The sequence below is a fragment of the Aotus nancymaae genome, unplaced genomic scaffold, assembly GCF_030222135.1.
Source record: "Aotus nancymaae isolate 86718 unplaced genomic scaffold, 86718_ANA_hifiasm-v0.15.2.pri h1tg000011l, whole genome shotgun sequence".
Lineage (NCBI taxonomy): Eukaryota > Metazoa > Chordata > Mammalia > Primates > Aotidae > Aotus > Aotus nancymaae.
The window spans coordinates 6973581-6987358 of NW_026988422.1; the positions used below are offsets into that span (position 1 = coordinate 6973581).

The 13778-nt window shown below is 36.0% G+C and overlaps 2 protein-coding genes across 2 annotated transcripts in view; one reads left to right on the top strand and one right to left on the bottom strand.

Moving 5' to 3' along the window:
• ALCAM (activated leukocyte cell adhesion molecule) overlaps positions 1–13778 on the top strand; it is a 219686-nt gene that overhangs the window by 187776 nt on the left and 18132 nt on the right. Inside the window, exons 12-14 of the mRNA XM_012476684.2 lie at positions 604–736; positions 2614–2652; positions 2941–3058. Of these exons, the coding sequence (XP_012332107.1) occupies positions 604–736; positions 2614–2652; positions 2941–3058 (290 nt within the window). The remainder of the gene's footprint in view (positions 1–603; positions 737–2613; positions 2653–2940; positions 3059–13778) is intronic.
• LOC110567468 (heterogeneous nuclear ribonucleoprotein A3-like) lies at positions 11469–12908 on the bottom strand. Its single transcript, XM_064374574.1, has one exon. It carries the CDS (start codon positions 12906–12908, stop codon positions 11865–11867), a length of 1044 nt encoding a protein of 347 aa, XP_064230644.1. The 3' UTR covers positions 11469–11864.

The window sequence follows — 13778 nt, forward strand, 5'->3', positions numbered from 1 at the left end:
GTATTTTATGTTTGAAGGAATTAAATGCAGCAATCACCCTCATTAACACCTCACAAACATCAGATGGACTTAGAAATCACTGGAAAATCATCTATCCTCTGTATTGACAATCAAAAAAATTAGAAAAAAAATGGTTTCACTTACCTATGAGCAAATCACACATACATATGCACTTTAATATAATGATTTAAGATAAAGATATTAATCCCCACAGTGAAGAACCGTGACCAAATTAATAAATAATTGTTCATGTATTTATTGATGGAAAATTAGTGATTAAATAGTCACCAATTAATAATTTTGAAACAAGTTTCATCGGGCTAAAATATTGATTAAACCTGAGATTCTATTTAAAAAGAAGAGTTTAATTAACTTAATTATTAGAATTCACAAAATAAACATAAAGACAAATTTTATTATGGATTTACTAATCTTTGTAGATACTGATGTACCTGGATCTTGATCTATGATCTTTCATAGCCTTTTGAACACCAGAATGCTCTACAGAGCACTACACATATCCTATTACAGTCATTATTACTATTTTCTATGCGTTTTAACCCATTTTCATTTCTAAACCCATCTTCTTTCTTCTTTTTCCAGACAGAGGAATCTCCTTATATCAATGGCAGGTATTATAGTAAAATTATCATTTCCCCTGAAGAGAATGTTACATTAACTTGCACAGCAGAAAACCAACTGGAGAGAACAGTAAACTCCTTGAATGTCTCTGCTAGTGAGTATTTTATTTCTGGCATTACAAAGTAAGAAAATTTGAAGTTATTCTTCATTAGTTTAAAATCTTCAATTCCATCTTCCTGTACTGCATTATGGTAAGTTTTATTTCTTTATTTTGCATTTGGTATCATCATCATAAGGTTATTTTTTCTTTTTCCCTGGTGTCCATTCTTGTACTATCCTTGTCTTGACAGTTAAATCATTTCATGTTTTATGGGTCAGAGAACTTATCCTGTACAGGAGTAGTTAGTTCCCAGAAGCAACAGAGAACAACAAATAAGTTTCTCTTATTTAATTCATGTTTTGTGTTCAGAGTAGAGGTAATTCAAAGATTGTCTTGAAACATTTTTGTAACAGTTTTAAATTTTGCAAAATTTTAATTCCCTGTGATCTGTTATTTTGCATTCTAATTCTTTGTGGTATTTATCCTATCCGTAGGTTGTACTAGAATGCCACAAGGTTAAAGTCATTTAGCAAACTAGCAAGAGTGATTTTAGAATTCATGAATCTAGTTTACAAAATTGTTCCTTTTGTCATATCATATTTGAACTATAGCCAAAAATCAGATAAGTGAAACTATCTCAGAGAACGTGGAAAATCTGTCAATGCTGAAATCAGGGTAATACATACATATCAACAGCAGCTTCTTCTGAAAACAATTGTTATTTAATGTGAAATTGTCCATAATCTTCAATTCTATAGTTGTTCCTTTTGCTCTGTCAACCTTAAATCAGGACTGGCCTAGACAGGATGCTAACTGACCTGCCGAACTTTTATTCTTAATTCAGTTGGAAACCTGTATATGACATTCGCAGGCTAGGGATACACTAACTGGGAATTAGCAAGAGCTAGGAGAAAATAATTGTCTAAAAATAATGGTCCCTAAAAGATTATGACTGGAATATAAAGGCCTAACGGATTGACAGGAGAAAAGAACCAAACAAATTTAACTCTAAAATAGGAGCATTGACTTCTCAGAATGCAATTCAGTGAGTATTGATTTATCCCACCTAGAAAGAGAACCTGTCCTTTCTTCCCAAACACAAGTTTCTCTTTTTATGTTAACCAATTGAATGGTATGCTTCAGTTTTCTAGGCCTTGCAGTGACTTGATCAACTTTTAATATAGTCGTTTTCAAATTCAGTGAGCACCTCCTGCGATGCCAATTTAGTATGTATGAGGAAAGGTCTGGGAATCTGCATTTGATCAAATGTCACTGGCAGTTCTGATGGATGCCCATGCACATTGAAGATTATTTATAGAGTTTAATATTAGATAATAATTCAACACAGCGGTAATTCTTAAAATGGACCAAGAGCATGGCACTATCAGAGTCATTTGGAGGGCTTTGCAAACATCGCATATGTTGCTTCTTAATCTCGGAGGTATCCCCTGTTTTAACCTCTACTCCTACTACTTTGAGAACATCTCTAGTGGTAAGTCCTTGACACTGGAGGACGACAATGAATTCTCCTATATCAGGGCAGGAAAGTTGAGAAAAGTTGATAAACACCACAGTGTAGACTTCCTGGATGCCAACTTGTTTCACTAAAAAAAGAAATGACTATCAAAAGGTGGCAGATAGTGGGAAAATCAATATGGATTTCAGATTAATGCTATAGGTCATCAGTTATGAAATTTTCTATGGTAGATTCATACCTTTGCAGTTGTAGCTCCTCTCCTTTCCTTAAAACAAGATTAATTTCTTTGTAGGAAAGGTCATACTTTATTAAGTGTGGTTTTTTTTTTTCACTCTTAGCTATAGAATAGACATTTTATCTTTGAGTATTATTACATCATACTATAATGGTAAAGGTGACTTTCATATATCAACAAATTTTGTTTTTAATTTCATATTAACATTTTTCATTTCAGTAAGTATTCCAGAACACGATGAGGCAGACGAGATAAGTGGTAGGTACTATGCTGCCGACTCTTCCTCCTTGACTATCAGCTCAAGATTTATGAAGTGTCATGGTATAAGTAATTTTCTTAGCTGTCCACAATTTTGACTTGAATTAAAATACCAAATGAGACAAGATAGTAAGAATGCTAAAATTTTACCCTTTAAAGATCACAAGTTTGCATGTTAATTACTGTAGTGAGCTTTAGTCATTTTTAATACGAAGTAATAGCTAGATTGACTTTTTGAAAATCCTTGGCATTGTCTGTAATTGCAGGGACTTTTCTTCTTTGTTGCAGATGAAAACAGAGAAAAGGTGAATGACCAGGCAAAACTAATTGTGGGAATCGTTGTTGGTCTCCTCCTTGCTGCCCTTGTTGCTGGCGTCGTCTACTGGCTGTACATGAAGAAGTCAAAGTGAGTTGTGGAAAAAAGATCTTCATCGTTCATTGACTTTCACTGGGAGACAATACAGTTTGCTAATTTTGCTCACTCCAGTTGTGCATATAATTTACACAATAAGGAAGACACATCCCCCAAGTCAGGTTGATTATGTATTTTGTTTCAACTAATTTTGACTACATTGCCACTGTCAGGGACGTGGCCTGGGATACTGTTTCACATGTGTCCCTTTATTTGTCTCAATCATAGTCTGAATTCAATTATTTGATATTTTCAGTACTTGAGTGAATTTTGTAAAGCATATACTTTCTAAAGATCAACCACCATAGACCTTTTGGTTGAGGCTGGAGAAGATTAATTAAAAGTACCTAGTACATCTTGTAGGGACTGCCAGGTGTCTTTGCAGTGACGCCTCTGGCCAGCAATGAAACTGCTAATGAGGTAGGAATATCTTATTGTTACTACTCCTGTGTTCTCCTTAGTTGACTTTGATCCATATAAGAATCTACTTCAGAAAACATGTCATTATGTCAACTTGAATTTTTTAGATTAAACATTATTAGTTATATGATATTACAGACAGTATGAACCTTATAAACTATCTAACAGTGGTTTATAAGGAAAATCCGATGAACCAACAAAGATTCTTAACATACATACATGCCTTATACTTCTCATCATCTCACTCCCAACCCCAGATTCAGATGCAATTGATAGGGGTGGGTTCCAGCATTTGTACTTTTAGAAAGTTCTACTGGCGATTCTGTGGCATGCTGCTAGTTTCAAACATGGGTTTTAAACCACTTTATCTTATAAATGAGTAAATTACTTTTTGCAATCAGATGTCTATAGCTAATGGAACTTTGGACTTAATTTTATATTTTCCTTATATCTGATATATTGCCTTTAAAAAAACCTCAGTAAGTTTACTTAAAAGAAAATTAAAAGAAAAATCAGATTTAAATCAGGACGCATGATCTCACCTTGTGAAGATGCCAGTTCCAATGAAGCAATATTCAAATGGAGCTGCCATCCAAGGGAGGCAGAAGCTCAGAAATTTTGAAGTCACATAGCAGCATGAGCATGTATTGAGCTCATGTTCTCACAGCACATCTATAAAGTGCATACCATTATTATTCATATTTTACCTTTGAAAAATCTCAGGCAGAGAATGGTTAAATGACTGGCCTAAGGTTAGTTTCTAAGTCAAAGAATTGCTATTTGATTTAAGGCAGTGATGTTTTAGAATCTTTGTGTTTAATGAGTAGGCCATACTTTCTCTCACTGAGCTTTATTTTTTCCACATACGGCAGAAACATTTCTCCTGTTGTGTTGTCACTGATGCACACAATGTCTACTCACATTGTGGCACAGCTGCTCCTGATCTCAGTCTTTCTCTCCTTAGTCTTAAGCAGCCCGCACCAATAGTTGGTGTATGAGTCAGGATTTGCCAGAAAATCAAACCAGTAGAGTGTGTGTGTGTGTGTGTGTGTGTGTGTGTGTGTCTAAAGAAAAATTTATTATAAGAAATTGACTGACACGATTATGGAGACTGAGAAGTCCCAAGATCTGCAGTCAGCAAACTGGAGACACAGTAGAGTTAATGTGTAGTTCCAGTCTGTGTGCAAAAGTCTGAGAACCAGGAAGGTGTAAATTCCAGTCTGAAACCCAGATAGGCTAAGACCCAGGAAGAACTAATGTTTCCATCCCAGACTGAAAGCAAGAAAAAAACAATGTCCCAGCTCAAGTCCTCAGGTAAGGAGAAGTTCCCTCTTACTAAGCCTTTTTGTTCCATTCCTGTCTTCATTGATTAAATGAGGCCCACCTACATAGACGAGGGCAATCTGCTTTACTCAGCCTACTGATTCCATTCAAATGTTAATCTCACCCAGAGACACCCTCACAGACATAGCCAGAATAATGTTTGACCAAATGTCTGTGTACCACATGACCCAGTCAAGTTGACACATAAAATTAACCATCACAACTTGGTAACAAATTTGTTCTTTTTCTCAATGAACATTTTACCTATAAACACTTCACATGGGTTTGTGTCTGACATCTACAGAAAACCTGGAATACCTGTGCCATGTAAGTGAAACGAAAAGCAAACAGTTGCCTCTCAGAGGCAACATCCGTTTTGTAGAAGTTCTCCTTCTATGTGTACAAGTTTTCTGATATTCGAATCTTATCCGCCCTTTATAATCCATAATAATTTACTCACAAATCCACAGCTTGGGTTCTAGGGTATTTTCATTTGATTATGATTTCTAATGCACTCCAAAGTAATTTTATTACTTAAAATGATGAAAATAAAATTTCTCTGTATCTTGAAAATTAGCTGGGGAAAAAAATCATAATTCTCTACATCGGGGTCAAATAAATATTAAATTCTTGGAGCACCCCCAACATCCAGTATCTCATCAGACACCATTTGTCCATCTATGAATAACATAAATTTATATGTGTGTATGCATTCTTTCCTTTGTTCCTTCATGTGGTGACTCAAACTAAAATCATAGATAAATACATGCTGGACACTGGCTTCACGGTGTCTTTAGGTTAAGACCTCAAGCATTTCCTTTAAAGTATTTCATTAAATTAAGCTCAACTTCTACCACCTCACCTGAACATTCATCTAAATAACTGTTACCTAGTTGAAAAGTTCACCAACTCTGATGGAGTTCATACTATTGGTAATCAAAGTAATAAATTGCAATTCTCATTCCAAGCATCAAGGCTTTTCATTAAGATTTTGTGGAATACTTCAGATTTGCTAAGTGCTTTGCATTCCTGATTAGTTATTCCTTGCTCATGCCTTCTGAAATAAACCAGTCTTTTTGCAATATGAATTATTATTCTTAACCCTTTAAGCTGCTCGTTCAGAGTAAGTTCAGATTTATAATAAGATCTTTCAAGTTAAGAATGTCTAAGGCCTAGAAGCTAGTTTAAGGCCTTCACAGCTAGCAAAGCAGTGAAATTTTAGCAACATTTAGCTAAGTTCTTTGCATTGATAATTTTAAAAGTCATTGGAAAGAGATAAGAGAAACAATCTTTCATTTCTAAGTAAAATTTAAGAGTACATTTGCTAATATAACTAATAACTAATCCACCAGCACTCACTCTTTATTTCGCTAATAGGAGCTACATATTTTTTATTATAATTTTCAGAAGTGGAAAACTGGAGCAAGAAAGACTTAGTAATTGTGTTCTTTTCCCATTGTGAAATGACATATTCATTTAAGAGTAAGGACTCATGACTCTCTTGCTGTTTTAATCCATATAACTTCCCAATGGAAGTTTTTTGTTAAAAAAATAAAAACTGAAGATGTTTTGATGATGAGACTAGATGACTCTGACTTTTTCCCATGTATGGAGGGTATTAACTATCAGAGTCAGGAAAAGGCATTAATTTGTCCACTCTATGTCTAGTTGTTTAACAGGTAGAAAAGCACTGAAGATCTAGAGATCTTTTCAGTGGTTACTTTCTATTATGTTTTTGATTCTCCACCCTGTCGTCCAAACGTGGTTTTGAGTTCTACAGGAAGTTAAATGTTACTATTTAAGATCCATTCCTTTCTTGCATATCTCATAGTACGAGACTAATGAAAAATTAAGAGAGCTGAAGTTGAAGGAAAAAATGTAAAGGCAGAGTGATGTAGGCACAAACTTCTTCACAAATATATTAAAACCATAATTTCCAGGTTGGCTGTATTTAAGAGACTCTGACCTCCATACTTCTTATAACTAAACTAGAAGCAAATGTTAACCAGACATCTGTAATCTCAAAATAGTCATTGTGTGAATCTTGGAAACTTACTGAGAGATTTATCTTTTGCAACTATGGAACTCAAGATTATTTTCATGAAAATTAGTGTGTAATATATAAATAATCCCGAAATCTGAAAGTCAGAAATACCCTTTGTTAGTTCTGCCTTACATGATGCTTTATTATTCCAGTACTCTCTTGGAAGGAAACAGAGACAACCCTAAATTGACTGAAGGGCTAAAGAGGACTTGGCCTATAACACCAAAACCTCAATAAACAATGTTGTATTAAGCCTTTCTAGAATCCTTCCTGGCAGTCTTTTAATATATGGAACATGATCTTGCAAGAAAGTTGATTTTAACTGAATTGTTTCCCAATGAATGTACAACTAAAAGCAAATATATGTTCTCATAAGGGAAAAGAGACTCCTCACTGAATAAGTAGTATTTTATTCCAAATTCCATATAGGACTTCCAAATTGAAAAGATAGTCCTGGAGGACCACTTACAACACATTTTAAGTGACTTTTCTCATTGATTACTACATGAGAACCTATGATATTTTTCTCTTTTTTTGGTATTTTTTTACTGAAATCCTCATACAATTAACCCCATTTTTGTAGTATCTAAGTCTCAGTGGGATTCGCCTGCCCAAGATACCATAAGTACTATTTTATTCTAAATTCCATATTCTCAAATATATTTTGCTGCCTTACCAGTATTACAGTTTCAGCTCTGACTTCAATTGGCTGATGGCATTTAATTGGTACTATGGAGGAAGGGGTATGGTCTTAAGGGCAGGGCTGACACAGCCTTGCTCTCTCCATGCGTATGAGAAGTCAGACTAATCCAAACATTGACTTCGTTTTCTTTCTTTACCCATGACCTGGCAGGCTGCCAGAAGGAAGAAAAGAAAATGCCTCACTATCTTATCAAACCATAAATAATAGAGGGGACCTGACAGGAAATAAAATAATGTGGAAATCCCAAAGTCTCCACCTAGTCAATTACAGGGTCACTGGCCATTCACAGGGCAGCACCATCCATGGCCCTCCCCTCTTCTACTGTATTGCATGTGACCTGTAATTTTCCACAAGGAAAACAGGGCTTGCATTAAAATATAATGTGTTCATATTTCAAAATTTCCTCTAATATATTCATTTCATTTTAGCTTTTAAAAAATCACATTTGTTTTAAATATCTTTTCCAAAGGTGAAGGAGTCCAGTTCTCTGCCATGATCCAGGCTGTGTGTGTCCCATCATCTACCCTAAAGAAATATTTTCAGCTGTGATGCTGGGTGCATGCAGCTGGCATCTGTTTTCCTGCATATTCAGTATTGTTGCATTCATTGCGATCCCCCAGCCTTTTACCTAATGGTTGTCATATTCACTATTGACCAAGATGCTAAGCCATTTTCTGAATGGTTCACTGAGGAAGCATGCATTCCCTATTTCTTTGTAGAGTCTTAGAAATTCTAAGGATATAAAATTTTAGTGAGGACTTTATCTTTGTAGAGTCTTAGAAATTTTAAGGTTAATAAATTGAAAGTTGTAGTAATAAGACCAACTATTTATCCTTCTCTATTTCCTTCTTCAATCAAGAAATTGCTAACAACTCTCAATGGGGATTAATGCCCTGCTCTCCTCTTCTAGTTTTTCATTAAACTTGGCCCAAGGGGAGACTCCTTCTACTGAGCTGTGACCAAAGAAGGGGAAAAAAATAACTATGCTGCTGGGCTTGATCCTAACTACCTGCACAGGTATCAACGGCCAGTTTACTGGAAGTGGTAACTCTACACTGCTGAGATGCCAGTTCTAAATACCAACAGCTGTGGTACCTTCTGTGAGGCAGGCATGCTCACAGAAAACACTCTTCTAACTAGGAAGAAAAAAGGATTCCTCACACCCCCTCTAAGAGAATTTTCAATTTGTTATACAAACTGAAAAGTCTGTTGGAAAATCTAAAATCTCATATACTCTTTTATGTATGAGTTATTTTAAGTGAGTATTGCTTTGGTTTTCTAAATATAAAATCCTATTGTAGTATTGTGTTGTACTTTTCCAAATGATACCAACCAGATTGTGATTTGCTGGTTGCACCCACCACTGTCATCCCCCTTCACTTTTCCTACCTTCTCCATCCTCTCTAACTATGCTATTGTTCAATTAAAGGCATACTTAGGAAACATACCCAAAGCAGTCTCCTGCCCACTTTTGAGATTTCAAAACAAGTATGTAATATTGGGAAAATCACACCAAAAAAGGTTTTAAATCTTCTGAAAAGCTATTTGCAAGTAACTTTTATCCTTTAAAGGCCCTGCACTTAAGGGAATTACACAGAATGAGGAGTTGAGACTTAGATTTAAACTCCTTTCCACTACTCAGTAGCTTTATGGCCTTGGCCATTAGCTCCCTGACTTACCTTCAATTTGGTGAGTCCCTGAATGTAACCTGCCAGCTGCTTTCACATATACTATCACATTTATCCTCACACCAGCTCTACAAGGAAATCCTGTTGTTTCCTCTATTTATATATGAATATAGCATGCTTAACAGGTCAGACTTAACATATGAGGATAAAACCCCAGGCTTCAGGAGTTAGACCAGCCTGGCCAACATGGTGAAACCCCGTCTCTACTAAAAATACAAAAATTAGCCAGGCGTGGTGGTGGGCGCCTGTAATCCCAGCTGCTCTGGAGGCTGAGGCAGGAGAATCGCTTGAACCCAGAAGGCAGAGGTTGCAATGAGCTGAGACCATGCCATTGCACTCCAGCCTGGGTGACAGAGCAAACACTATCTCAAAAACAAACAAACAAACAAAACAAAACCCATGCCTGCAGACTCCTAGGCCAAGACTCCTCTCTGCCTTAGCTTAGACTAGAGAGTCACCTTTAGGGCTTCTTCCCACGTTAACTTGCTATGATTCTGTAATTTAAATTTTCTCTCATATTTAAGGTTGTTAAAAAGAGGCACTGATGTGGAAAATTTACATAACCATCATAATTTATATTTTATAAATCATAAAATATATATGTATATGTAATATACATATATATATATATTTTAAAGCCACCCAGTTTATGGCTACTATAACAAAATACTATAAACTGGATGGCTTTAAAAAAAAATCAAAAACAGAAATTTATTTCTCACAGTCCTGGAGACTGGGAATTTCAAGATCAAGGCACCAGCAGATCTAGTGTCTGGTAAGGACCCACGTTCTCACTCATAGAGGCGCTTTCTTGTAACTTCACATGATGGCAGGAGGCAAGAGAGCTCTCCAAAGTCCCTTTTATGAGGGCACTAATGTCATTCATAAGGGCTCCACCTTTACAATCTAATCATGTGATGCTCATATCATCAATTTCAGGGGGGCACAAACATTCAGTATATAGCAGTGACTACTACTCCAGTCAAGATACAGAGCATTACATCACCCTAGAAAGTTCCCTTAGACTTCTTTCCTGTCCAGCCCCATCATCCCTGTCTTCTTAGGAAACCTCTGTGCTAATTGTTGACCAGAGATTGTTTGCCTAATCTTGAAATTCATACAAATGGAACTGGAGAGAATGTACTCTTTTATATTGTGCTTCTTTCACTTAACATGTTTTTGAGATTTATTTATATATTAGTGCCTTCTTTTTTTTTATATTGCTGATAGTGTTTAACCATTAGAATATATCACATCTTTAAAATGCATTCTGTTCTTGGACATTTGAATAGTTTCCAGTTTGGGCTATTCTGAATAGTATGGATAAAATAAAACATTTTTATAAAAATGTGTTTTGTGGCCATACATTTCTATTCTCTTGGGTAAAAACCTAAGAGTGGAATTGCTTGATCTTCCAGGAGACATTTGTTTATGAGAAACTGCCATGCAGATTTCCAAAATAGTCATCCTGCTTACAACTCCCACCAGCTGCCCGTTTAAGAGTTTGCATCCTTGCCTAAATCTGGTGTTATTCTGTTGAATTTTAGCCATTCTAGGAGGTGTAAATTAATAACTAGTTTTGGTTTTAACTTGCATTTCCTTGAGATCTAAAAATTTTAATCTCCATAAATGTATTGGCTATCTTATATCTTCCTTTTGAAGTGACTATTCAAATCTTGTGTCTATGATTTTATTGGTATTTGTCTTTTTGTAATTGATTTGTAAGAGTTCTTAACATATTTTGTATTAAAATCCTTTGACATAGATATGTTGGGAACATTTTTCCTAGTCTGTAGCCTGATTTTCCCATTCTTAATACTGCCTTTTGATAAGCAGAAATGATTCCTTTTGATGAAGAACAGCATATCAATTTTTCCTATTATGTTAGCGCTTGTTTTGTCTACTATATGAAATCTTTGCTTATTCCAAAGTGGCAAAGGTATTTTCCTATGTTATTCCCTAGAAACTTTTAAACTTTTACATTTAAGGGCATGATCTATCTAAAATTTTGTGTCTAGTGTGAGATAAAGGTGGGATATTGTTTGGTTTTTGCTTTTGCTATATCTATTTATCAAGCCATTCCAGCACTTTGTTAAAAGGACTTTCTTTCAGCCTTAACACATTTGTCAAAACTTAATGTACCATAATAGTGTGAGACTTTCAACTGTGATGATCTTCTGGTTGTTTTAGAGATCTTATTTCTTTGTATTTTCTTTCTTTTTTTTTTTTTTTTTTTTGGAAAAGTTACAAATTCCTTAATTTTTTATTCCTGGTACCACTACCACAATTTACAGGGCAATATACCTGATGTAATGAAAAGAAAAAGAAAAAGACAAAGCTACAACAGATAAAAGACCTCAGGAATGTACATCTAATTGACACTACACTGCATTAATCAATAGCTGCACTTTTTGCAAACTGTGGCTATGACAGTCCTGAACAAGAAGGGTTTCCTGTTTAAGCTGCAGTAACTTTTCTGACTATGGATCATCGCTCCTTCTGTGGCAGATTTTTACAGTTCCTCTAATGCATTTGGGACGACTGTCTCAAAGTAACTTGCAGCTTTCCTGACAACTGCTCGCTCTCTCTCCTGCTAAGAACTGTAGCCCTTTTCTGCTGCTTTTAGAACCTTCTGCTACCATATCCACCACTTCCACCACCAGATCCATAACCACCACCATAGGGACTGCCTGAGCTTCTTCCACCAAAACTGCCCCCTTTCATGGGTCCATAATTTGATTGCTGTTGTCCACTATAATTTCCAAAATCATTATAGTTCCCACCACCACCATAGTTACCACCGCCAAAATTTCCTCCTTCATCGTAACCATCATATCCTCCTCCACCACCACCACCATATCCACCACCTTGGTTTCCATATCCTGGTCCACCACCACCATAGCCCCCTCTACTACTATAACCAGGACCACCGCCATAGTTGCCACCATCACCAAATCCGTTATATCCACCATCACCTCCTCCATAACTACCTCTGCTGCCACCACCTCCACCACCATAACCTCCTCTCTGTGATCCAGCAGACTGCATCTCTTGTTTAGAAAGGGCCTTTTTCACTTCACAATTATGCCCATTAATAGTATGGTATTTCTGAACAACAATTTTATCAACTGTATCATGATCATCGAAAGTTACAAAAGCAAATCTTCTCTTTTTTCCACTCTGCCTGTCTTCCATAACTTCTATGGTTTCAATCTTGCCATACTTTTCAAAGTAGTCTCTCAAATTATACTCTTCCGTATCTTCTTTAATACCACCAACAAACATTTTCTTCACTGTTAGGTGGGCACCAGGCTTTACAGAATCCTCTCTAGAAACAGCTCTCTTTGGTTCCACTACACGCCCATCAGCCTTGTGTGGTTGAGCACACATTGCTGCATCCACCTCTTCAACACAAGAATAAGTCACAAAACCAAAGCCCCTGGAACGTTTGGTTTGGGGATCTCTCTTTACCACATAATCTGTAAGTGTGCCCCATTTCTCAAAATGTTCTCTTAAACTATCATCTGTAGTTTCAAAGCTCAGACCACCAATAAACAGTTTTCTCAACTGCTCTGGTCCCTTTGGATCATGGCCCTCCTCCCCCCCGCGGCGACGGCGACGGCCGGAGTCGGCCTGGGGGCGACCGGGCAGCAGTTTTACCTCCATTTTGAGACCGGACTCGCCTCTTCCAACTCGAGTTCAATATATTTCTTTGTATTTTCATATAAATTTTAGCAACTTGCAGATTTCTATGCCACAAAAGAAGTTTTGTGGAATTAGCATTGCTTTTAATGTACAAATGAATTTGGGTGGATTTGACAACTTACTAATATTTGGTTTTCAAATCCATGATCATATATCTCTTTATTTATTTGGCTGTTTTCAATTTTTTCTTAGTAATATTTCAAATTTTAAATGTAGACATTTTTACAAGCTTTTATATCTTTAAAAGTTTATCACTGTATGCTTATACATTCTGTAGCTAGTATAAATACAATTAATTTTGTAATGTTTCAAATTTTTCTTACTAGGATGTGAAAATATGATTAATTTTTTATGTTGAAATGTATACTACCATCTTATTAAATTATCTTGTTAGTTATATTGATTGTTTTGTGGATTCCTATGTAAACAATGATTGCATCTGCAAATGGAGATGATTTTACTCCTTCACTTCTACTCTGTATACCATTTATTTCTTTTGCCTGCTTTTTTGCACTCAGGCATCTCCAATATAATGCTGAATAGAAATATTCAGAAGGGGTACCTTTGCATGTTTCCAACCTTAGAGGGGAAATTGCTCAGTAGTTACTATTATGTATGATGTTAGCTATATATCCCTACCCAGAGTTAGTCAAACTCAAGAGTTAAGGGTATAGTCCTCCAAATTACCTAGTCTGCCCAAGAATTCCAAATGCAAGGAGTTAGGGTCTAACCACAAAGTAAGAGGGAGGAGTACACACACAATCACCCTTACTTCTGACACCAAATGCAAGTTTTAGTGTTTTCCAGAACAGTCCTCAGGTTTGATAATTC